Below are 25,700 nucleotides of genomic sequence, written 5' to 3'. Positions count from 1 at the left end.
TAAAAGCTTGGCATGAGGATCACCTAGAGGCAGTATTGGATATGTTCCACCCATAAACCTCCTGCCTTCATTTAAGAAATGAAAATGGCAAGCATCTGCTGGTGGTTCTCATATATCACAATGTAGTGTAGCCTGTACTGTAGTACAGAGAGCTGGAGTGTTTAACACCACAGCAGCAGTGGATTTGAGTGGTGGGCTCAGGTCTAGCTCTTGTCAAGTGACTGGACTTACTTCAACCAAACAATGTCTGCACTGTTTGCATACTCACAGGAGTCTGCTCTTTTATTGTTTTTCAATGCACAACTACAGACATTCATGGCCACACACAAAATCTGAGGTTTTTAGGCTACTTTTGGACACATTAGAGTTTGATAAGTAATTCATCTGAGGTCTGATGTTTGATAGCTTACAAGAAGCCACTCTTGAGTGAAGCAAATGTGAAAATACAAGCCGCTAACATCAAAATTGGTTAGATTTGTAAATGTAAGCACTGAAGTGCTTAGAATGACTCAGGTGAAGTTTAATAAACTTAAAGATCACACAGGAGCACGTCGGGATTACCAACAGAAACTTTCAAGAGCGTTTTGCCATCACAAGAGTAATACAGCCGAAAGGAGCTGGATGAGAATTATGTAAACATGGGCAAAATTAAACAAACATTTGCATAATATTTAGACAAATCATGAAGAAAAAAAAAGACATATGCACTTCATAGCCTAACCATACCCAACCAACATGGCCTTTAACCATACCGATTCCAGTACAGTAAGGCATGTAACTGGCAGACAGTATGACCATTTAAATAGTGTAATTTGATGAAATTGGCTCTGCTTCTGTTCAGAATCTGATCTGGCTCAGTTCAACAAAGTGGATTAACTCAATCACAGGATAATGCAGATTAAACTGCTGACCACAATCTGTGAACAGCACATATCATGGACAGAGTTACTGTTTAATATATCTACCGGTAGGTTTTAGAAGCGCGTGTGAGGCACACTGACCACATAAGGCCACACAGATGAGACGCTCCGTTCCCCCTAAAGTTGTTTCTGTAAAATTGAGTGTTCTAATGCAGATGATAGAGCTAATGAAAGTGTTAAGTTATTCAGCCAGTATGCCTCTACAGTGAAACGTCAGCATTTGTCTTTATCCCTGAAGTGATTTTTCCCTTGGGCGAGGCTGGGAGCCATGCTTTCTCTGATGCTGGAGATGCAGCCGGTTCAATGCAAGCGGAGGTGGCAGCTGTTGAAAATCTATCCAGAGTAACAGTGCTGAGGCAGGTACCGACCTCTAAGTCATCTGATAGGTCAGCTCTGGGTTGCAGGCTGGGACATCTGTGGCCAAACGCCAGGCCTGGTGCTGCTCACAGTCAGGCTCATAAAGCTCATAGCTACTGCCAGCTATGCTCAGCTCTTTGACAGCTCTTACAGCACAACAGCTCCTTCTGTTGGGAGAGGATATGAATACTCTGATGGTGAATGTCAAAAGGTGTAAGGGTATCACACTGTGAGAACCCAAATGTTTTGTATCAAATTCATAATTTAAGAACATTTTATTTCATTAAATTGAAATGAGTGTGAGATGAATTCTGAACATTTTGTGTTCTCCAGGTGCCCACGGTGTGAGAGAGGAGCCCCGCTTTGTGACGGCGCGCGCTGGAGAGAGCGTGATCCTGGGGTGTGACGTGTCCCCTCCCCTGGACGGCCAGCAGCCCCCATATGTGGTGGAGTGGTTCAAGTTTGGAGTGCCTATTCCCTTCTTCATCAACTTTCGATACTACCCTCCTCATGTGGATCCAGAGTACACAGGTCAGGTCACTATATTTAATTAACTCTATATGGTGCTAAGCACACTTAGAAAGCACACAAAAAGCTGTTGGGTATGCTAATGGCTCTGCTTTTGAATGAAGCTCTCCCTGTTCTAATATGGCCGCCTCTGAGCAGAGGGGTAAATAACTGCCTCAGCAATTTACTGCTGCACTGTACATGCATGACTTCCATCCGAAACACTATGCAACTATGCATTGATAAATGTACTCATACATAATAGCTAAATAAAGAGGGACCTTGAGTCTTCTACAGGGGCCTATTGATGAACTATATCACTGCTCATTTCACAGCCTTTGATTTTACCAATAATTTCAGACATCAGATTTAATATTTTCTTGGTCACGTTGAAGTCTGGACCTGGTTAAGTAGAATGGGATGGCTATCTGGCATAAGCCCACAGTTGAAGTATTATTATCATATGGGCTAATGGGGTTTTCATGACAAAAACAGAAAGGAGAATGGAGCAGGCTGGCCAGCTCAGCATTCTGCATGATGTCTGAATGACCTTCCCCTCAAATGGCCCTCAGTGAGTTACTGTAGAAGCCCTTTGTATATCCTCATGTCTCAGGTAAAACAGTGCTGTCAAATGAACCTAAAAGGACAAAAGATATCAGTGAATATGTTTTCTATGAAACAAACACTGAAATAAGACTGTGATAAATACTTTGAGATATATAGGTATATTGAGCTGTATCTTGTGATTGTCACTAATCACAATGTTTGAAACATGGAGTTGAAAGCTTTGTGTAAAAGTGTGTGATGTGAACACAGTGTATCTGTGATGAGCACACAGTGTGTACAGTAACAGTGCTGATGCCCAGGGCCAGTGTGACAGTCTACAGCAGCTCCTCATTCTGACAAATGGCTGAGCCTGATCCCTACCCTTCACACCACCGCGCCCCACTCAGCACTTCAATGGGCAGGCAAAAATAGACATGACTTTTTAAGTCCAGCCTTTTACTGCAAGACTGCAGCCTCTACTCTTTTCCTCTTTCCTTCATTGATTTTCTTTTAACAAAAGCGTCAGTTTTCTAGCCCAACAAAGGCAGAAATCTGAAGACCGGTATATCTTAAATCGGTTTATTTATTTTGATATTTAGCTTTTACTGCAAGTCAGTTCCCTCCCTATATCTCAGTATATGTTCTTGCTGAGTGTCTAAACCAAGATAAACAGAACTTGGCCCACATCACAGTTACAGGGGAATGGTGTATCTCCGCTCACATGTCAGACACAGAAGCAGAATGGTGGAGTTTGTCTGGCTCCGTCAGAGGCAGCTGTCTGGAAGCTGCAGACAGAGCGCTCTGGAGTTGTCCAACTTCTTTCCTCTTTTTGTAAACTTCTCACAGCCATGAATAAAACAAGCTTCAAAGTTACTATTAAAAATACTGAATTGTGCTTTTTGCAGTTCAGATTGCATATTTTAAACTTGCATTAGGAGCATTAACATTTTAAACACAGAAACATGAACAGATAAACACATAAAACACTATATGTTTGAGTTTTAAACTTATGGGTTAGCAGGTTTTATACATAACATCAACTGCAAACAGAAGAATAACATTACCTAGATAATAGCAGCTTTTGCGATCTGCTAATTGCGATTCAGTTTGATAGGGATTAATTATGCAGTTAAGGCTACACTGATACTGACTGCAGTGTGGTCTGTGTAGGTCGAGCCTCTCTGCACGGGAAGGCCTCCCTGCAGATCGACCCGGTGCGCTCGGAGGACCAGGGCTGGTACGAATGTCGGGTCCTGATGTTGGAGCAGCAGTATGACACCTTCCATAATGGCAGCTGGGTGCACCTCACAGTCAACGGTGAGTCCTTGTCCCACTCACCACAAACGCAGCACAGCATTTTACTGTAACATACATCTTATCATAGCAGTTAGGACTGTAAAATATATGTCCCTGTATAAAACTTTCAACACAAAATAATATTAATTTCTTTCATATTTCCATGTGGTCTTTTACGTACTCTGATATAGAGCAAGACCACCAAAAACTGTTCGGGATAGGTCCAGTTTTGTCTTTATTACATAATTTTTTTTCCAAAATCAACACTTGTTCAATTTAGTATCTAGTTCTAGTACTGCAAAGCAAAATTTGGATCACTCAAAACTATGATTTGTACCAATATTCTGTATGCTGTTGCCTTACTAACTCTTTCACTATATAATAAGTATAATTTAAACACATCTTATTGAGTTAGAAGAGAAATGAGAGGCTGTTGAGCAGAGAATTGATTGTGGTCTGTTTGAAGCCGCTTGGACAGGGATTGTCTGATAGTCTGAAAGCTATCAAAGTGATGACAGGGCGGAAAAAAATCTGCACCTTTGCATTTCGCAGGACTGCCCCAGTGCTGCAGAGGATCTTGCATGAAGCACACCAACACCAAACCATCAAGACAGTAAAGCCTTTTTAGCTCTGATTGAGTTACAGCTGGGCGATTTTGCCTAAAAACAAAATTGTTGATTTTTTTTCTCAAAAAATTAGTTTTTCTCCACTTAAAATTTTCTTCAAACTACATAAAATGATCAGAACTGAAAAACTTGTATTCAGTGATCATATTTAACCCATTGGCCATTGGGGAAATCTTTTATGAATGAAATAAAATCAGTTATTGCACTGAACATGCACCCCCAACATTTAATTTGACATCACTGATTTCAAAGCAGTCAGTGCTGCATGGTCCTGTGCACGGCCCCGTGCATGGCCCTGTGGTAAACTTTGCTCCGTGACTGCAGTGAGCAGCCTTTCTTGCATTTCCAATGCAATTCCAATTCACTGTATTTTAACTTAACCCGTAATTGTACCTTGGCACTTAAATAATGGTTCAGTGTCAACAATATATCAGTAAACTGTAAAGTAAAAGGTTAATTATATCTAATCAGTCATTTCTATATATGATGATTTTGCATGTTTCTTTGAGTGATATTGTGATAAAAATCGAATTGTGCCTTCATTCCTGTGACGATATGTCTTGTTAAAATCACCATATTGCGATTCCGAAATGTTCTCTTGAATACAGCTCTATGCTCAAATAATGACACTTTTCCCCACCAGCCACTCAGTCCATATAAACCAATACAAGTTGTACTAAATGTACATGAATTGTGATCTGGCTCAAAATTGTGATCTGGCTCCAAGAAAATTGTGATATATTTTTTCTGGCATATGACCCGCTTCTTATTGCTCTATATATTGTCAATAATATTTCTTACTCAGTGTTATCAGTTTACTTTGTCCAAAGGTATAGTGTACATTTCTAACCCTGCAATAGTGTAACAGCACCTAAATGTATGTATGTATGTGGTTTGATGTTTGACAATGACAAATGAATGGGGTCATACTCTGCCAAGTGTCACCTGCACACGGCTGTTGAGTTTGTGTGCATCCATGGGCTTATGAATGTCTTATTGTGTTGGGATACCGCAGTCTGCCTCATCAGTATTCAGTCCTGAGTCGCTCTCCGCTCCTGTCAGACCTCTGTACAGCCTCAGTCACTCAGCCCATAACACATCAAATCATATCCTTAAATGTTATGTATAGTTCACATATTACATCGAGGCATGAGCATGACCTCACATTACGTATGCTCTACACGCAGAGTGCTTTGGCTCCAGGAATCACACATCAGCGATTGTTGAGCTGTACTTGATGCCGTATAAGTGCAACAGTCTTAAAAGAGGGAAGGGACGTACACATGTTAAAAGTGCACTATGTAACTTTTATGGTATCTGCCTGCCTCCTTGGAGAGATTTTTGCTTTGTCTGAAATATTGAGAATATTTTCAGTTGTACGCAGTCTTACAGTGAATGGGCTTGCCTCTCCACATATCTGACTTGTGACTTGACCTGATGGCGTTTACAGATTTTCTCCATTGAGGTAGATAGTTTTAATGCCACTTTACTAAAAAAAGTTACACATCGCACCTTTACATTACTTTAAAAAAATGTAAAAAAATCTTGAAGGACTTCAGTGGATATTTTAAGTTGAAGGACATCACGTACAGGGATAAAGGCTTAAATTGAGCCACAAAAAGTATAAAGAACACACTAAAATATAATTTCAAACTAGTGCTGTATATTAAGTAAATATGAAAAGTATTGATTAAACATATAAGCTAAATCTCTACTTTTTAGGGAAAGTTTTAGTGTTTTTTTCACTTGTAGTCACCTCACTAAAACTATTGTACAATCATGCATTTTTTATGAAAGATTAAAAAAAATAAAGTGACTCAGGGAAAATACTACCATGTTTATGTAGTGCAGTGGACTAAAAGGGCATTTGTTAGGGCCACAGGTGTCACGTTAACCCCGCCCCCGCACAGCACTGGGACAAGCGTTTCCTTTGGCGTTAGATCTGCATACACTCCATCTTCAGTTCCTGTGTGGGGGCCTGAGCTTCCTGCCAAGCGGACAGGGGCCCCGCTCAGAGGCAGGTGTCAGATGGCACGACCCGGAGCCCGCGCAGACACTAGGGCCACTCTGTGCTCTGCCCGCCCACAGCTTTAATCTGCATTTTTACCACCGACCATCTTCACCAAAGCATGTGCACCTAAACAGTTTGCAGTTATAACTAGTTTCTGAAGCATAAATCAGATATCGGTGTATAAAAGCATGAATGAAGGCCCTTTTTTAATCTATTCTGTCCATTTGCTGTCCTGTTTAAATGTAGTCATACTTACTTATTTTACATAATAGATTTGTAGCCTTGTTTTTACTCTACTTGCACAGTGTTGTTGCATGATTTTACAATGCCTTTTTGCTCTATTCTTTCTATTCTAGTTAGATTGGTTAGATTTAAATCTTATGATTACAGATTTCTTAAACTTTGCCTTGCAACATTGGAATTTCCCCACATAAAAGTTATCTTATCATATTCTATCTTAATTTGAAAGAACAAAACCTCATTTTTTCTCATTGGTTTGTGATTACACTGTACATTTTTAGTAGCATAACAATTATCTTTTCATACTAATTTACCTCCCTGCAGAATATTCTGAATTCCCTTAGAGACAGTGTCATAGTATGCAAATTGTGTGAATACATGTCTTGAGCATCCAGGCCATCTGCTGTTATGTTGGGGTTTACGGCTAAAAAATGATGGCGGGTGTGAGGATCTTAAAGAGCCTTTGATGTATATAATTAATGAAAGCTGCGGTAAGTAGGCCATGGATTTGACGTGAGCTTAAATTTTTGTACAGCTACTCCCAGGTTCCCCCATTATGGTGCCACTACTGTGAGCTGGGCTGTACATGTAACAGTGCACAGGAACTCTCTGGTCGACACATGTACCTGCTGTTTCAGTGTCTTCATATTTTCGTACACCGAGATCTCAAGGCTTTTGTCACATTTGGTAATTAACAACGCACCTTGCAAAAAAAGTGCTCTATAGAGTCAAATATTTAGCATTTGTAACAGTGTTTAATCATGTTGAAAAAAGAAAATTTCTCATTTAATGGAACTTTGACACCTCTTAACTGAAACTGAAAATCTTTAACAGAACTCAAATAGTGACTGATTTCAGACCAGGATAATTGTCCATACTTAGCAAAAGAAAAATATTAAATCTGTCAACTGGACAAAATGTTGTAGTTTTGTCCAGTTGACAGATTTTTGACTTAAATTTTGCTATGGATCAGAACTGGACGACTGAGGGATTACACAGATGTATTGTCCATACTGTAGATTTTATGATTTGCATTTACATGTTTATTATATGCATATATGTATTTGCAGATTTACTGTATTGTACTAACTGTCTAAAAAACATCTTATATGCAGATGTTGGTCTGGTCTGTTCAATTTTCTTGCTTTGTCCATATTAAATAAATTAATTAATTAATTAATTAACATATCTACTAACTCACTAAATGTAAATTGTGCACAATAGCTAAAGTTGGCCATTGAAAATCACGCATCGTTGTAGGTGTGACTATTTTGCCATTATAAATGAATACTCTTACCTATTTATACATTCACAGTGAAAAGGAGAGTGTCAAAGGTTCATTATGCAATTTTCTGGTGGAGGGTCCGTCACCTGATTGTCTCTATGGAGATGTTATTGCTTTATTTGCAATATTCCACTGTATGGCATTTTACCTATGTATCTTGCATTTATATAGCTGTTTTTATTGCTCCAACATATCTTGGAGAACATGCTTTTCTTGCAGTGAATGGGGCTCAGCTCTCCACAGATTTGACTTGTATCTGGACCGGATACAAGTCAAATCTGTGACTTGCTTGTTTCCTTGGAGATAGATATGTTTAAAGCACATTCCAGTCAAGGCAATCACATCTCACTGGAGTCAAGCAGGTGGCCGACCCTCCACCTGAAAAATTAACTGGTTTAACTGTTGTCTTTGTCTGTGCAGCTCCACCTACGTTCACATCAACACCACCTCAGTATGTGGAGGCAAAGGAAGGAGGCAACACTCTGCTGAGCTGCTCCGCCCTGGGAAACCCTAAACCACTGATCAGCTGGCTGAGGGAGGGGGAGGAGCTTCAAACCAACTCTAAATACTCGGTAAGAAACAATCTCATTTCCCTCTATGCAATTATACATACAGCACATGGATTTCATGAACAGATGGTGTCAGTTACTAGCTCTGTATTTACTGACATTGTGGTCGACCATGCAAAAAACATGCCAGTCAAGCATATTAGTGTGAGAATGTCAGTTTATATCAGCAGCTATTATGAAACTGGTGAAATATTGTCATGATAATGTGGCTATAATGTGGCTCATTTTTTAGTTACCTTTCAGTCAATAATTTTGTTATTTTATTTAGTGCCATTTATTTGGTCCTTTAGAGGTAAAAATCTCATTTTTAATCATTTCCGTTTTTGTATACCAACTGTTAATGGTGAATTAAATGGGACACAAATTACACAAGAATGACAGCTAATTCAACTGCTGGTGGCAAAAGTACAAATAAAAACATGATGTGTGCTTAAAAAAGACATAAAAAGTGATGCAGCTTTATTTTCTCAAATGAAAGACAAACGCAACCGACAGTATGACATCATGACAAGATATTTTGGTCACTTTCAAGATCAGATTTTAAATCCAAACCCACATAATGTTATATGGTGCAGTTGTGAAATCTCTTACCTCAGTGGTCTATTAGCGATGACTCAGAGCCGGAGTACTGCTGCCACAAGACGCTGCATCTTAAGTGGAAGGTGCAAATGTCACCTCTTCTCAAGTGGAAATCTCATCCTCTAACTATACACTATAGCAAGTAATCGCAAGTCTAACACACCTGAGGCTGACAGCAATGAGCAGGCGTCTCTTTTGATCAGACCAAACCATAATCATGCAACTATGACAAAATTACACTACTTTTGTTTTTAAATGAAACAAAACAGTTCAGTATTAATTAAAAGAAACTAAAGTTGTTTTCATTTTCACCCAGAAATTGTGTGAGAGTATTTGTTCTAGCAGTTGTTATATCATTTGTAATTTAAAGTTTGAAATTTTTAATGTTGAATAAGTGAAATAACTGTGCTGAAAAGATGATTGCATATACTGTATTCATATGTATTGGAGTTACATTTACTCTAGTACTATGTCAGTCAATATAATAACAAGTACTTTGGCAGATTGTCAATACTTCATGGTGTACAGCAATGCCTAAAAGTGTTCCCCATCTGTTGTCTGTCTTTTAACATTTTGGATCAGTAGCCCTCTGAGTATCACCCCATTTAACTTGTCTCTCTCAGTAAACGATTGGACAGCATTGCGATGCATTATTAATACCCCTGTCTCCTTCATAAATATTGGATCATCCCAAATAAAAATGTTAGACTAAAACAGAATCACTAGTAAAAACTGCACACTTCAATGGTTTAAAAACATGTGTGCATTTATCAGCTCTCTGCCGCTACAAAAGCAAGAGACTTGAGAGAAGCAAGAGGTAAGATGTGCACAATTATGTCATGGTCATGAGTTTGTTCAGCTCCAAGGAAACATAGTAGACAAATGTAGGAATGTGACAGAACACAGAGAGAAAGAAAAGGGGAAAACTCCACAGTGGATTTGAAAGTATCTGTAGGAGTTCCCCAACAAACTGTCAGATTACAAAACCGATATGACATAAAATAGCAATGAATACAAAAGTTAGAAACCAATTTGGCAAAACTGAAAGTAGAACTCGACAAAAAGATTTATTTCTCATCAATTTGTTGCATACTTCTTATATTCACAGGTTTCAGCTTCCTGTTATAGGTGACATTTTGTGGACTTTTCACCATTCAAATGATAGAACATTTTGTTTCAAATTGTTAATTGCAATGGAAACGACCCTAATTTTTCATCATTCTGGAACCTATGAATAAGCAACATTTTGAGGCCTGTTGTCCATTCAAAAGATACATTATTTCACTTTGAATTGTAAATTGCTATGGCACCAAATCTACATTTCCAGGTCTGGTATTCACAAACTGATCTGAAGCAGAATAATGATGTTTTTTGTTTTGTTTTGTTCAGAAATATCCAGTCATGTAAAGGATGCACTTCAGGCCCATGTAACACTTGCCCTACTGTCCCAGATTTTCCCATTGCAGTAATGACCATAGTGTGAATGTTGACTGACACTGCAACGCTGACACATTTGCAGACATTGGCACAGCTCGGTGTGCGTGTAGGCGTGTGTGTCGTTCAAGCACAGAGGCAGAAGACACAGTGGTGCGGTTACATACAGCAGGCGTCCTCCACTGCAGCCCACATGAATGGACAGACTACAGCTGTGTCTGACTTGAATGGCCACACAACCTGTTGCATTATTTATGAGGCTATTTCTATTAGCTTTGGTTAATGTGTTTCTTCACTGCTTAGTGCTTCTCATCAGTGGAGATAGATCTAATATAGGTCACGTTCACGTTCATAATTTCAGATGGGGGGCAAGAACTGAAATCTATGGGAGATTCATTATTTTGGGCAGAAATAACCAAACGTAAGATCCTCAAATGTTGCTTTTTATCCTTGTTATTATTATTATTATTATTATTATTATTAGGGATATGCTACATACACTTGCCATATTAATTAACAGCATGGGGTCACGTCCTTGGGGTTTGAATAATGGAACCGCTTTCTGAAACTATTTTGTATTTCCTTTTTGTTTATCTATACTGACATGTTGAACTTTCTGCCAGTTTCTGTTTCATGCAGATAGGCCCAGTGATTACAGAAATAGTAACAAGTCAACAAATCTGTAATGAGACAGTTAAAAAGTGAATTCTACTGTTGAATTCTGACCTGTCCTCCAGCTCTGTTAAAGCGTAGGCATGGAAATATGCTGTGATGTAACCTGAACTCAAATAAATAAAGACGTGCTGTATTTGCATTAAAGTTATGTTATCACCCTGATGTTACAGGTACACGATGGCAGTCTAACCATTCTTGCGATCACACGAGATGACAGAGGAGCATACACATGTCGAGCCTACAGTGATCAAGGAGAGGTTTTGCACACCACACGACTGCTGGTTCAAGGTACTCACACACGGCTTAAACCTGGATTTCTCCCCTGGCTGTGATCTGCTTTTATTCACAATTTTCTTAACAGTAGTGTAATAATTATAATAGAGTAGTAATTATAAACTTCAGTCTCAGACACTCTTAATTTTGCATTCAGTACAACATGAGACAAGCTGTATATTTCCATCTCGCAGTGACCTATTTAATACGTTTGCATAAGAACTAGCTGAATCCTTTTTCATTTACTTAAGTGTCAAAAACTCTGCTGCAGTGTTTTATTTATCTTTATTTAACCTTTATATCGATTGTGGTCCAATTCTCATTTACAATAACTACCTGGCCAAGAGGCACTTATACTTTGCATTGTAGTGTTTTTGTGGCATTTTGAAAACGCCTCCACAAAATCATCTTGTGGACTGCGGATAACTACTGCCAGAAAAAAACAGCCAAAATAAAAATGAGATGAGTGCGCAGAGCAATAACGGAGATACACCCCTGGAGCCGATTCCCACCTCAGTGATCTGTTTTTAATTGTTGGATGCTTCCCTTCGCTCAGCAGAGGAGTCAGTGGTCCCGCCTGATGTTTAAAGTTAAGCACCAAGAGGAGAAAATAACCAGGAGGCTTGTATCTGGGCCCACTCATAAAAGACAGCTTACCTTTCATGGCTTCAGTGTTTTATTGAGAGTTTGCAGCGTCCTTGTGTACCTCAGAGGCCTGCAGAGGTTACAATGTAAAGAATCCATAAGCTTTAACATTTGTCTTTTAAGAAGACATGGTGAGCCTTTTTACAGTACTGTATTTTAAAATAAAACATGTATCAGGAAGAAAACCAAAACTATTGGTGAGGTTGTGTTGTAGTATCTGTTTAACTCTGTAGCAAAGTTGCTGTTGCTGTGGTAGTTATCTCATTTACAAGAGTTGTAGTCTCAATTTGGGATGAATTGTTCCCAGGGGTAGAAACTAACTAATCACCAATACTTGTTGCTGTGCTTGTGGGTAACTTGTGTTTTTACAGTAGATGTTTAGACCTGTAATTGAGACCCAATTCATCACCCAACTGCACAACGGTCGCACCTCTTTCTCTGCTCCTTTCTATTCTAAAAACACACAAAAACATCTGTTTGTATAAAGGACCGATCTATTGCTATAAAGGACCGATCTATCGCTATTGCTTAAAAAGTAACTAGTAACAAGTAGTTTGAGTAGTATTTTTCATATGTACTCTATACTTTACCCTACACTGAACATCTGGCATGATTGTTTTGTGTAAAGCATCTCTTCTTTGTTTTCCTAGGGCCTCCTTATATTGTCTCGCCACCCGAAAACATCACAGTGAACATATCCCAGAATGCACTCTTTACGTGTCAAGCAGAGGCGTATCCTGGCAACCTGACCTACACCTGGTTTTGGGAAGAAGACAATGTCTATTTCAAAAAGTAAAGTTTTATAGTATGACTTGCTATATGAAGTGTATTATTACTGCAGTCATGAATTATCATGTTTGAGATTTTTTGCTCTGTGGCTACTATGTCTTTAAAAGCATGTGTAACTGTTACAGTAGTTGTAATGGTGTGGTGTACAGTTTTGTAAATATGTACTTCTTAGTCTTGGATAGGAAGAGAGTGGATAGTAGCTGACTGAATGGGAAAGTAGCAAAAGGAAAATCCACCAGCATTTGGCAAATCCGCTTGTGTTAATGTCAAGCCCTGTATGTTTCAGCAGTCACAGTTATCAAGCTAAAACAAAATAATGCAGTATCGCCATGCCGAGCAACTACCAGTAAGAAGCAAATGCAACATTTTACTGACTAACCTTGATAATTTTGTTGAACGTGTGTCCCTAATATTTTGATAGGGCTGTCAGTGTTTGTGTACAGTGTGTGAGGCCTGTCCTGCTGTGGCCCTGGAGGCAGTAAAAGTGGGCTTAGCAGGGGTCTGTCTGCAGCATGCCAAACTAGTGCACTGTCTCATGGCAATATGGCAATAATATCAGCCGTGTGTCATTATATGCTGCTTGTACAGGGAGGAGATGAGCCTCTGCTGAGATTTGAGTTTGCATGTTAGAGGTAGTCTTGACCAGAGTTGAAGGATGCAGAGGACAGTGTTAAACTTCTTACCTTAACACATTACAGCTTGTCTTTTAAATGTTATAAAACAAAAAAGTGCATAAAAAAGGGCCAGTAAAATTAAATGTTAAGTTATCTTCCATGTTATTTAATGGCAATTTAGAATCATTAATAGACACTGACATCCCCCTTGTATACATGCCCCACTTAAGTGGCTGGTGCTTGATACTCTACTGCTCTCTGATGGCTGCTCCATGTTATCTGTGTGCATTCACTGTTTTATTTGACTCTTTCTTTATGCTCATTTATTGCAGTGATCTAAAGCTCCGTGTGCGGATTCTCATTGATGGCACACTCATCATCTTCCGGGTCAAGCCAGAGGATGCTGGGAGATACACCTGCAGTCCCAGTAACAGCCTGGGTATCTCGCCCTCGGCATCGGCCTACCTGACTGTTCAGTGTGAGTGTTTCCATGGCAACGCAGTAGAGGGGGAGGGGCGACCCGGTGCAGAGGAAGTGTTGAAGACTCCCGTATTGTTTGACTGTGCTACATCATATGGTGACCTTCTTAAATTTCAAGGTCACATATTGTAAAAATGCAGCTATAATTACATAGAGTTAGCATATATTTTAATTCATTTTTAATTTAACAATTTTTTAAAATTAAAACGCAACGCAATAATCTCTGTGCCCATCCAGGAATAGCTTATGCATTTATGTTGCAGCTTTGGGCTGTCTTTTCTATCTATCGTTAGAAAAAATTTATTATGCTTTATTGAGAAATATTTCTCCAGTGTTAACGCAAGGTTTAGGTCCTTGTGTTTAGCATATTCTTGTGTTCAGCTTATCCTTGCGTTCAGAATATTTTTTATAAGAGGTGGTGAAGATGCAATAGTCGGTCATCTGGGATTTTCCCTCTTTGTGGTGTATGTTTTTTTTTCAGATTTACAAGGTGGAGAAAGCATAGCTTGTATTCTATTTTAATGGTTGTCAAAATACTGATCGATATTTTGTGTGTGCATAGACCCAGCCCGAGTGATCAATATGCCATCTGTCATTTATGTGCCACGGAAACTTCCGGGCATCATCCGCTGTCCAGTGGATGCCAACCCACCTGTGACCTCGGTGAAGTGGGAGAAAGATGGCTACCCTCTCAGGGTGGAGAAGGTTTGTGTAACATTATCATACATTTATTACACATTATTACTTGACTTGAATATGATATGTGAACAGTACTGTATGTGACCATATGAGTTGAACTTGTCTCGTAGTACCCTGGCTGGAGTTTGATGACAGATGGAAGTATTCGAGTGGCAGAGGCCACAGAGGACTCCCTGGGCACCTACACCTGTGTGCCTTACAATGCCCTGGGTACAATGGGCAAATCCCCCCATGCCACTCTGGTGCTAAAGGTCTGTGTTTAAAGAAAATACTTTAATATTGATTCATAATACCTCTGATGAATACTGTGTTTATGAATACCATCTTGGTACAGGATCCCCCTTACTTTAATGTGAGGCCTGGGGGTGAGTATCGGCAGGAGGCGGGGAGAGAGTTAGTAATCCCATGTGCTGCTTCTGGAGACCCCGATATACCAACTATCACCTGGAGAAAAGTACGCTCTTCTTACTTTTCCCTGTATATGGCAGCAGATATTTGTTAACTATTGTCTATCTGTTAAAAGGTCGGGAAGCCTAGCAGGAGTAAACACAATGTCTTACCCAGTGGCAGCTTACAGTTTCTGTCCCTCAGCAAGGAGGACCATGGAGAATGGGAATGTGTAGCCACTAATGTGGTCACAAGCATCACTGCCAGCACGCGCATTCTAGTGATCGGTATAAATCCAGCCAGTGCAATATAACATAATATTATCTGTCTTGAATTCACTTTCATTGTTACATAAATGTGTTATATTCAAGGTTTAGATTATTATACTATTTTCTCTTTTCGTTTCAATCCTGCAGGCACCAGTCCGCATGCACCTGGCAATATCCATGTGTTTCCGTTAACAACCTCTGCTAATGTCTCATGGGAACCGGGTTATGATGGAGGCTTTGAACAGACATTTTCTGTGTGGTACGGTCCAGTGTAAGTACAAGTTTCTTGTTTGGGCATTCATTACATTCTTGGGTGACTGGGGATTTCATCAAAAATTGTATACGATATCAGGGCTTTTTTCAGTAATGAATAATTAATTCATATATTAGTGTCAGTTAAACTCACTGTTAGAAGATGTGTTTATCCTGAATGTTTCAACTGACACTCAGATATTTGCTGAGCTTTACTTCTATGCCATTAGGTCAAAGAGAACAGACTTTGGGCCTCATGACTGGCACTCGATGCCTGTCTCTGGTGCTCAGACATGGTTGTTGGTGCCCGGGCTAGAGCCTGGGACTGAGTACCAGTTCAGTGTGCTGGCACAGAACAAACTGGGCACCGGGCCTTTCAGTGAAGTAGTGACAGTTACCACGGCAGGTAAGTGCTGCATTCATTACTTTCAACATTTCATTTTATTGTATGTGTTTGTTTATTTTTGTTGTGTGTGTCTTTATATTTAAAAAAAACAAAAACGAAACAAAGATACCATTTGTTTACCAGAAGACAATTTGACTGATATCTGGTCATCAGATTTAGTGTTTCAGCTCATACCTCAAGGACATGTTGCCACTTTGGGCTTTTTGTGCTGCCCCTTCGATGGAAATTGAATTTAGGCGGCATGGTATTTAAAATCATTGTATCAGCAGAAAAATCCAGGGATGGGGATGGATTTTCAGTAACACAATGTAAAGGACAGGGCTGTGATACTTGATGCATGAACAGGTCAAGGTAAGGCCCTTTCTGTGGGCACTAAAGCGTCCAGGGGAATTCTCTCACTATACAGTTGATAAATGGTTATTGTAATGGTTTATAAAATTAGCAGAAATTTTGGCACCTCTGAACATTTACCATAATTACATTTATAAATTAATCTGTTGTGTAATATGAGGCATGTTGGTTTAAAATGGATCAGTACAAAATACATAGTGAACACATTTTGTTTGGGTTCACTGACCCTCTCCATGTGTCATATTTGGTCAGGCTCTCCTCTGGGCACCCCAGAACCACTGGTGCTTCTTACTCCACCACGGTGCCTCACAGCCAACCGCACTCAGCAGGGCGTCCTCCTCACATGGCTCCCACCAGCCAACCACTCGTCTCCCATCGACCGTTACATCATGGAGTTTCGCCTTGGAGAGAAGTGGGAGGTCCTGGATGACCTGATCTCCTCCACAGAGACTGAGCTCATAGCCAAAGAGCTTGTTCAGGTCAGACTCATAATGTTCATTATGTAGAAATCTTTTTTCTTTTTATAACTTTAGAATATTTACTAAGCTCTTCCTTATATTGACTGCTAATGTATGAAATGATATGAAATACCAATAGGAGGCCTGGTATGAATTTCGAGTGATGGCCGTCATGGACGATCTGATCAGTGAAAGCAGTAATGTTGTGGGAGTGTCTAGTACGGGTAAGTGCCGATATATCCATTTTTGTTTTTTTTGTTTTATCTGTTTTTAACTACTGTCCACTGCACTAGATCCCTTTCCCCATGCAGAGTTGACTGATGAGGGCCTAGCTCGGCCTGTGGTGGCGGGTGTTGTGGCAACTATCTGTTTTTTGGCGGCAGCTGTACTGTTTAGCACTCTAGCAGCTTGCTTTGTAAACAAGCAACATCGTCGCAAGCTTAAGCGCAAACCAGGTTAGTTGGAAGACTGCGTGCAATAAGAGTATTGAACTACTTGAATGATGCATTTGTGTTTGTCTCATCTCAGATCCTCCTTTGTCCGTGACACACTTCAGGAAAAGCATAGAATCACCGTAAGTAAATCCACTGTTAAAAGCCCCATCTGCAAAGTCACTACTGTTCTCTCCTCCTCTACATTTTCTCCTCATAATAATAAAGTTAATGGATAAAAAACATAGAACATAAAAGGTGCAAAGAGATGGATGAAAACACAACAAATAATAATATTTGTTGGTTAATAATAATGTGAAAATCTGTAGGAGAAATGGATGTGGAAGTACATGGGCAGTAGCAACCTCTAGCGGATAATGGGCAGCTTAAGCAGAGTTCAGAACAGCCATGTCAGCACTCCAGGCACATTACCCTGTGCCCAGGCTGCAGTATTTGTATTGATTTTTGATCTGTCTGTATACTTTAACCTCAAATGCTGTTTGCTTGCTGCATGAATGTTTATTAGGGAAACATATTTGTTTAGAGTCACATCAAACTACATACGTGTGTATTTGTCTGTCTGTAATACATGTATAATAGTAGGAATAATTGCATAGAATTAAATACTGGATGTTGCTGTCACGAATCCCCTTCCAGATGAAAGAAGTAAAGACCATAGTTACTACTGCACCTTTATGTCAGATGTAAAATGGTTGAGGAAGGTCAGGGACTTTACCCCAATGTGTTAAAGTGGAATGAACCAGGCCCATGTCATTTGTCTCCCACCGCAGGCCTCCTCTCACCCCTTTGCCCGGGGTAGAGCCCTGCTGGGATGAGCCTGCCAGGAGCAGTTTCTTGCCCCCGCCCGCCAGCCCCCTGTGAGTGCCTGCCTGCACCTATCTACAGAGTGTGCTGCACTGCACTGGCTTGGCTGCATGTTCAATGCGATGCATAGTAATGATCCTAAATGAGTTTTGGTGGTAGTAAATCCTACTTGCATGTCCAGCGTGTAGAGAAGACTCAAACAGCTGCATGTACAGTGCAGTATTGTAAATATGATCTTTTTATACAGAAGCACTATGTGACCTAGAAGGAGCTGACAAGCTGACTATGCTGCTCCTGGTGTGGGCAAATGAGGCCTGGGCAGATTCATTTTGCTTTCTCTCACATCACCATTTGGTGCAGCATATGGAAGCTGTTCTCACTTCTGCTCCAGATAATGTAGAGTCAGTAGATGTGGTTGTCATGGTTGTGTCTTTGATTCTTCTCTCATCCTGTCATTGTGGCTTGATTCATTAGTTGCTGTCCTATCAGGATGTAATCACTGTTATAAAGAGGTTACTTTCATAATGCTATTCGTTATGAATGTCCTGATGGGATTCATATTTTTATTGGAAAGTTATTAAATGTATTGTTATTTAATCTATACTCAAACCCTCTGTCTTCTTAGGTTATCATCTGGGAAGATCAGTCCAGAGAGTTCACCGCCATCTCGACCTCGCTCTCTCTCTTCAGAGGGATCTCATGGTCCAGGCTTGTATGTCCGCAAGTTACCGAGCCCTCAAAGAGAGAAAGAAAAAGAGCTTTCCTTCTATAAGAAAACAAAGCGTGCCATAGCCAGCAAGAAGTACAGTGTGTCTAAACATGAGGCAGAGGTCACTACTCCAATAGAGCTGATAAGCCGGGGTCCTGATGGTCGCTTTGTTATGGAAAGCAGCCCCCCACACCGCCGCATCCAGGGCTTCCCCTTCGCAGAAGAGTCCGACATGTACCCCGAGTTCCGCCAGTCGGATGAGGAGAATGATTTTGATCCTGGGCCACTGCCACCCATCATGCCCACTCTGAGGCCTCAGCTCTCCCCCACGTCCTCAAGTCTGGAGTCCACGCAGCCCCCCACCTACAGCCCCCGCCTGCACAGGCCCATGGAAGGTATGAGCTTTGCAGAGGGCAGTGCACTTCACGCATCAGGGCAGGCGCCTGCCTCCCGCTACAGGGGCTTCCCCCAGGGACCTTTCTATGGGTATCTAGGCAGCCGCGGTGATTCAGGGATCCCACCACCATTCTACATGCCAGATATGAGCCCACGCAGCTCTGCTCTGTCCTCGCCTCCGGGCACCGCAGAGGGGCCCTTTGGTTACCCCTCCATCCCTGAGGAGAGTGAAGGCCTGGAGCATCATCAGTACACTGCCTCTGGCCATTCTCTATCACACACTCACAGCCCTCCGCACTCACCTGAAAGCTGGCAGCCTCACGAGCTCCCCTTCCTGGGCCTAGAGGGTCCTCGCTTCATGTACACCCACCACACTCTGCACCACCCCCAGGATCTCCCTGAGCCGCCTCCATACCCACCAGGCCGTTTGCACCTGCCTCCCCTCAAGGACCCCACCAGCCCTGGACTTCTGCAGCTGGAGGTCCCTGTGGCTCCCCCAGGCAGAGACCGGTCCATGGGACCCTTGGGGCCCCTGGGGCCTCCCATGAGGCGTCTAGCTATGCAACAGGCCCAGAGTGTCGGCCAGCTCAGACACACGGCCCACGGTGTGGGTGTACCAGTGTTGCCTTACCCTGACCCGGCGGCCCGTGCAGGGAGCCCAAGCACAGCCCCCAGTAGTAGCCCTCAGTCCTGGCTGAGCCCAAGGGCGGGGCGCCGGGCAGACCCAAGTCTACCCCCTTTAGTACTTCAGCCGTCCCGTCTTTCTCCACTATCCCAAAGCCCCCTGAGCACCCAGCCTGGCTCCCCAGACATTTTAGTGCGCCCCCCGCCCCGCCCTACCATCCTGCGCACCTCCCGCTCTCTGGAGATGCCCGAGATCACCCTCCAGCCCTCAGCTACAGTCTCCTTCACACGGAGGTCCTCCCTCACAGCCTCTCCCACTCAGGGCCAGGCCAGGCAGCCCAGCCCTAGTTTCCATGCCCACATGTCGTATGCCTCCACTGCAGCCAGTTACCCATCCCAGTCCCCCTCTCCCCCTCCTGAAGGCAGGGATGTGTTCGGGCAGAGGCCGTCCCAAAGAAGGACAGAGGAGGAGATGCTGCCCTCAGAGCCTTCTCAGCTCCACGTTACAGCCTCAGGGTAGGTGATCCACTCCTCGAGATCAATCTCTGCTTTTACAAGGGGACCCTTTTTTTTCTTTTTCCAATTATAAACAACACAGTTCTGTGCTTCCCTATATATGCTGTAAAGATGCATATTGTTATGTAATATGCAGAGGGCATGTATTTGCATTTAGCACATTGTCTTTGAATCTACCATTTTAAAGGCTGAGTGTGACCTACAAAAACACAGTCATTGATTGATAACATATCTAGTTGCATATGTTTAGTTTTAATGCAGTAATTATAGACCACATACAAATCAATGCAAGTATTTGATGTGTTTTTGGACACTTGGACAAAACAAAGTGAAAACAGTTTGCAGTCTATTGCCCTTTTCAATTTGAAAACTTAGTGTTAGATTAGACTGTGTCCCCTAAACGCTGCAAAACAAGTTATGAAGCAGAGACGCGCTAAACCATCTCTGGCCAATTAGCAGACAGGATCTTACCTGATTTGTTTTTGATTGATCTCAGCTATCTGGGCAGCGGTGTTGTGACCCGGTCCCCTACGCCGCAATAGGTAAGGGTCGGACCCATGTCTGAACGGGGAGGGGTCAGCAGGGGGAGGGCTCTAATCACTCTCTTCTTTAAAGGGGAATCGCTTTGGGTTGTGCCTCTGTGCTAGATTCAAGTGAAGTACTGGTAATAGTAACCGCAGCTCATATACTGCAGTTCTACACAGTAACGTGACTGTGGTGAAGACTGCAGTAATGCAAGCTCCACACGGGTTTGGCCTGATATAGAGCTGACCAGTCCAACACAGACATTTGCCTACACGTCTTGAATCAGTAGAGGACAAACACAAATGATATTCTGCAGTATTCCCCTTTAAAGTTTTGTTCCATGTGCAAAATGCCATGCATGCATTCTCTAAACTATGACCAATCAAATAACAACAACTAAAATCTGTCCCATTGTTGTCTTAGTGCTTTTGTTCTTCTGTCATTTGACTGTTTTAATGGCCATTACCTCTTCCTGTCATGTGACTGTTCTTAACGGCCATTCCCTCTTCCTGCCATCTCCTCCCGTCAGCATGGTGAAGCCTCTGTGCGCAGTGTTCATGTCGATTACAGTGTGCTGTACAGTGTTTGTCAATGGAGATAACATTAACCTGGCTTTGCTCAGTACTATGGAAGTATACTGTTATAACAAGTGTTGAAATCTCTGATAATGGCTCTCAGTCTCTCTCTCCACAGTGTCAGACAGTGAAGGACAACGTCGAAAGCTTTGTGTTTCTTTTTCAAATGTTGGGGACATTTACACAGAACTAATTTAGTTACTTATGAATTCATTCATAAAACACATTTACACAAATACAAAACAGGGGTAACAGCTAGGAGGTAGAAATATTTGCAAAACAAATAGCTTCTTCTAACACTCAGAATAAACATAACCAATCCAACACAGGATGTTTGGGTTATTAGATGCCATGAAAAAGCCAATGAAAAAGCACATTTCTTATTTCAGTATAAAGAGACGAATGTCACCACAACTTATTTATTTTCATTTCATAATTTTCTTATTTTCTTCTAAACACAATGAATGTCTGTCCTCCCAAAGCTGTCACTTATTAGTTTTTAAAGCCCCATAGATGTGACCTTTGTGTCCGACTTGTGTGATATATATTTTGATAATTGAACCCCTTTGAATGGCCTTGAATCTTCCAGAAAGTGACTGTTTATGGGACTAATCAATACTTTCATCGAGGCTAGATTATTCTTTCATTAACGTCTGTCTATTTTTCATCCAGTTTGATTTTGTCATTAGCATCTTACCTTGTCTGGCTTTCACCATCTGTCAATGCAAATACATACTGTATATACATCTATTTTTTGATCATCCCACTAGAAGTTTACCATCTCATCTGGTCATAGCCATCTTGGGAGCTAGCAGATTAAGTGCCATAACAGGCAGAACTGACCGCTGATTAATGCAGAACACTGCTGTGCCTCTGTTGTCTCAGGGAACCTCTAGGTGCGTCTGCTGATCCTGCCGGCTCTGAGAGTTTACCAGCACTGCTACACCACTGCATCACGAAAACCAAGGGAGCAGCTGCTAACAATAACAACAACACAAACTCCACAGGGAAAACAGGTCAGTCACTTGAATAAACATGACAAAGTATCAGCTTAGCTTGAATGTGGTTATTGCTAGTGTTACTGTTTATCCTCAGTGTCAGTGTTGTAAACAACATGCTCAAACTTGTGTGATGTGATTATTTAATTTTTTATTTAGTATGTTCTTCCTTTTGCGTGTGTCTGATGTATTACACAGGTGTGGCCTCCTCTCAGATCCAGCAGCATTCTCGGACACCCCCAGAGGAATGGGACCTCCACTTCCACAGAAAGAGGAGACGACAGAACAAGAGCCCTTATGAGTATCTGACCTCCCTCCTGCAGCGCAGGCTGTCTGCGGAGGACCAGACAGGCATCCTGGCCAGTGCAGACTCTGAGGGCCCCAACTACGGGACTCTCCACTGACCCATGTGCACACTGTCACTAACAGGACAAGCCATTGGACTCGACTAAACTCACTCCCACCCCTGAAAGGCTCCATCTACCCCACTCTCTGCAATAAGAGAATATTTCTTATCTTCACTAAAGCTCAATGCAATTCAGGCAGCAGAAAGAATCTTCTGTGGGTGGGAATCGTATATAAAGACAAACAATTGCAATTTACTGCTCTATTACCACACCTTGTCTCTGAATCTCGCTTGAAAATGCTCTGAAAGTATGTAATGTATATAAATAGTAAAACAAGGGAATTAAGCTTCCTCTTTCAATAATGTCAAAGTGTTGGTTGTTTAGGTCACAACACATGAAAGGATTTTGCTCATACATCATTGAGGGTCAATACCTTAAAGTTTTTCAGTACTGTTAAGCCTGGTTGGTCCTTGGACAGGGACCTAAATCTACCTTACTACAATACAAATAGTATCAGTTATACACAGGGTTTTACCACAAAATATACCTCAGAGTAAATGCAGAGTTGCTGTCATTCTTGTGGTATACTGTACTTGACCTTTTTACATAAAAATCATATGAGTAAAAGGTATGTTATATATGCCACACGTGCTGATACACAGTAGACAAATGGCCTAAACCTGACTAATTTTGAAACTTTCTATCAGTAATAAATACGTGGCATATCATAATGTTTTTCATTTAATATATTACAAATTAAACTGCAATGTCTTATTTTAAATGCTTAACAGCTCATTCTAGCACAGCATAAGACCGTAGCCTTCATGAGGATGTGCAAAACAATTTGGGACTTCAGTGCTCAGTGGAGACTTGACTTGTAAGATTAGTATGTACTGTACGTATGTCATTATTACGGATCATTTGTGAAAAGTTGGCACGCTGTACGATGCCTTTAGCCTTTCTCTTCTTTTTCTGACATAAGAGCTGCCTTTTCTTTGCCTTGTTATATTTATCTCTTTGAAGTGAGGGCAAGCTTTCTATGTTTTATGTTCTCTGCCAAGGACACATAAAATAAGTCAACACAACTGTATTTTCACATAAACAATCAGAATCTATACCTACTTAAACTGTGCATACCCAGATATTGGGAAAAGGAAATCTTTAAAAACAACATAAACCTTACATGGTAGGTGTAATGCAGTATGGTGAAATGTACAGAAACACTGCATACACTGGTGTTGTGGTGATGCTGTTGTATAACTACAGCTGTTAGAGGAGAATGTACTTGTTTCATTGAATTGCTGTTACTTTAGCAAATGCCACTCTTGACTGTTTATCTTTTAACTGTATATTATGTGCTAGATTTTTTTCTTTTTTTTTTCTTTTTAACACTAACCGATTATGAATGTATGTTTTTCTGTACAGGAAATGAATGTCGCAATGTCATAAACATTGACAAATGTTGCTCATAGCTAACCAGTTGGTACAAAAGGTCTTAATTTCTATAATGAGGTTTAAAGTGCAGCTGGTTCTGAGCTGAGCTCCCCTTTGTTTTGCCACCGACTCTAAATCTCTTCACTTTACAGTTATATCAATCACCTCTCATTAGCTACTAACAAAACAGGCTGTCCAACAAATATCCACTTGAATTTAGTAATGTAATGACTTCATAATGGAACTGTGTCCAGTTAGACACTGATTGTCTGGGGTCTAGAGAATGCGCGAAATGCGTATTTTACTAATTGGTTTATTGTAAGATATGAGGAAAAACTCTATATTTGTTATGTACTGTACATGGTGTGTACTGTATTTGTAAAGAATAATCAAACATGTTTTACAGAAAACCTTCTTGTATAAGGATGTATGAAAAAGAAGGGAAGATCCCTCTAAAAGAAATTAGATTATATATAAAGGTATTTGCTTACAGTACGGCTTTAAGTGGATAATGTTTTAAAAACATTTAAGGTGCCTCATTTGTCATACTTTAGAAGACATTATTTTATTGAAAAACAAAAGTAACTTTAATGTTAGTACCGTACATTGTATTATTGCCATAGCCCGCTGGCTGCACAAGCTGATTAGTATTTTCTGGGATGTATAGTTGGTGAAAACCCATTGAAAAAGCTTTAGAAGCAGAAGTGTGTTGCCCTCTATAATAATTCTGGACATTTTTCCCTGTCAATGAGCACACATGTAGATTCACTCCAGATCTGTGCGTGTCCAAAGCAAATATATATGAAACCTTTTTTACGAGTCACAGACATGCTATAGTCATGTACAATATGTGCTGTGCAGGAAACGTGTTTACATTAGTTCGATACAGACAAGCGTGTTAGGGCATAGTTGCTTTGAAACATTACAACTTGGTGCTATGTTTAACTTTGTGGTGCTGTAGAATAGAGGTCTCAAGATTCTTTTGTTTTTCTACGAGCAATTCTTCAGCCCTTTGTGTTGGAGGTAGACTCTAGGTCCTTCCCATAACAGTGACAGTGCTAGACAATACTGTAAAGTAGAAGTACTGCAGTATATTCTCTGATACTAAACGTGTGATACTACTTTCAAAACAATCTCAAGATGACCTGTTTTATAGTGTGTTTGCAATGTCTGTCTGTGCTTCCAAGGTACCCTCTCTCTCTGAAGTATACTTGTGATGACAACTTTAATCCAGCCTATGGGAAAAACAAAAAAAAACAAAAAACAAAATTTAACTGTTGCCACTAGTCTTTTAGAGTAGACAAGCAAGGGAATCTGCAAGCATGGAGATATTTTATAACCCATCTGCCATCTTTGGTTAACAATGTTTCTCAAGCACACTATAACAAACCCCACATGTTCACAAACCTAGTGCTGTACAGTTGCCATTAGTCACCATCACACTGCACTAGACACGCTATTGACAAAACGCATTCATTCTCACCAAGGGTTCGATAAAATAGACACTGTCTTCCTGGCTCTTTGCATTTTCAACATGTACAGTGTGAAAGAGGGCTGCTTTGGATGTACTGTTTCTTTTTTTGAATTATTTATTTTTACATTCTTTTTTTATTAATTTGTTTTTCAGAAGTGTCTGCTTACAGCTTTTACCG

The 25,700-nt window shown here is 40.9% G+C and overlaps 1 protein-coding gene across 2 annotated transcripts in view; it reads left to right on the top strand.

Annotated features, from left to right (window-relative positions):
* The window catches only part of igsf9ba (immunoglobulin superfamily, member 9Ba), a 30,980-nt gene extending 5,663 nt beyond the window's left edge, over window positions 1–25,317 (top strand). Inside the window, exons 2-20 of one of the 2 annotated variants that reach the window (XM_055226029.1) lie at window positions 1,611–1,808; window positions 3,501–3,647; window positions 8,209–8,360; window positions 11,216–11,333; window positions 12,614–12,755; window positions 13,699–13,844; window positions 14,409–14,551; window positions 14,656–14,796; window positions 14,880–14,999; window positions 15,069–15,219; window positions 15,349–15,472; window positions 15,684–15,859; window positions 16,463–16,689; window positions 16,808–16,892; window positions 16,980–17,123; window positions 17,197–17,242; window positions 18,550–20,169; window positions 22,155–22,285; window positions 22,466–25,317. In XM_055226029.1, coding sequence (XP_055082004.1) covers window positions 1,611–1,808; window positions 3,501–3,647; window positions 8,209–8,360; window positions 11,216–11,333; window positions 12,614–12,755; window positions 13,699–13,844; window positions 14,409–14,551; window positions 14,656–14,796; window positions 14,880–14,999; window positions 15,069–15,219; window positions 15,349–15,472; window positions 15,684–15,859; window positions 16,463–16,689; window positions 16,808–16,892; window positions 16,980–17,123; window positions 17,197–17,242; window positions 18,550–20,169; window positions 22,155–22,285; window positions 22,466–22,671 — 4,217 coding nt within the window. In that variant the 3' untranslated portion in view covers window positions 22,672–25,317. Of the gene's footprint in view, window positions 1–1,610; window positions 1,809–3,500; window positions 3,648–8,208; window positions 8,361–11,215; window positions 11,334–12,613; window positions 12,756–13,698; window positions 13,845–14,408; window positions 14,552–14,655; window positions 14,797–14,879; window positions 15,000–15,068; window positions 15,220–15,348; window positions 15,473–15,683; window positions 15,860–16,462; window positions 16,690–16,807; window positions 16,893–16,961; window positions 17,124–17,196; window positions 17,243–18,549; window positions 20,170–20,665; window positions 20,712–22,154; window positions 22,286–22,465 lie in introns of those variants that run through there. The other variant, XM_055226030.1, reaches the window with a different exon arrangement.
* The last annotated feature ends 383 nt before the right edge of the window (window positions 25,318–25,700 follow it).

This window comes from Periophthalmus magnuspinnatus, chromosome 13, assembly GCF_009829125.3.
Source record: "Periophthalmus magnuspinnatus isolate fPerMag1 chromosome 13, fPerMag1.2.pri, whole genome shotgun sequence".
Taxonomy (NCBI): Eukaryota; Metazoa; Chordata; class Actinopteri; order Gobiiformes; family Gobiidae; genus Periophthalmus; species Periophthalmus magnuspinnatus.
This window is presented reverse-complemented; position numbering and strand designations above follow the sequence as displayed.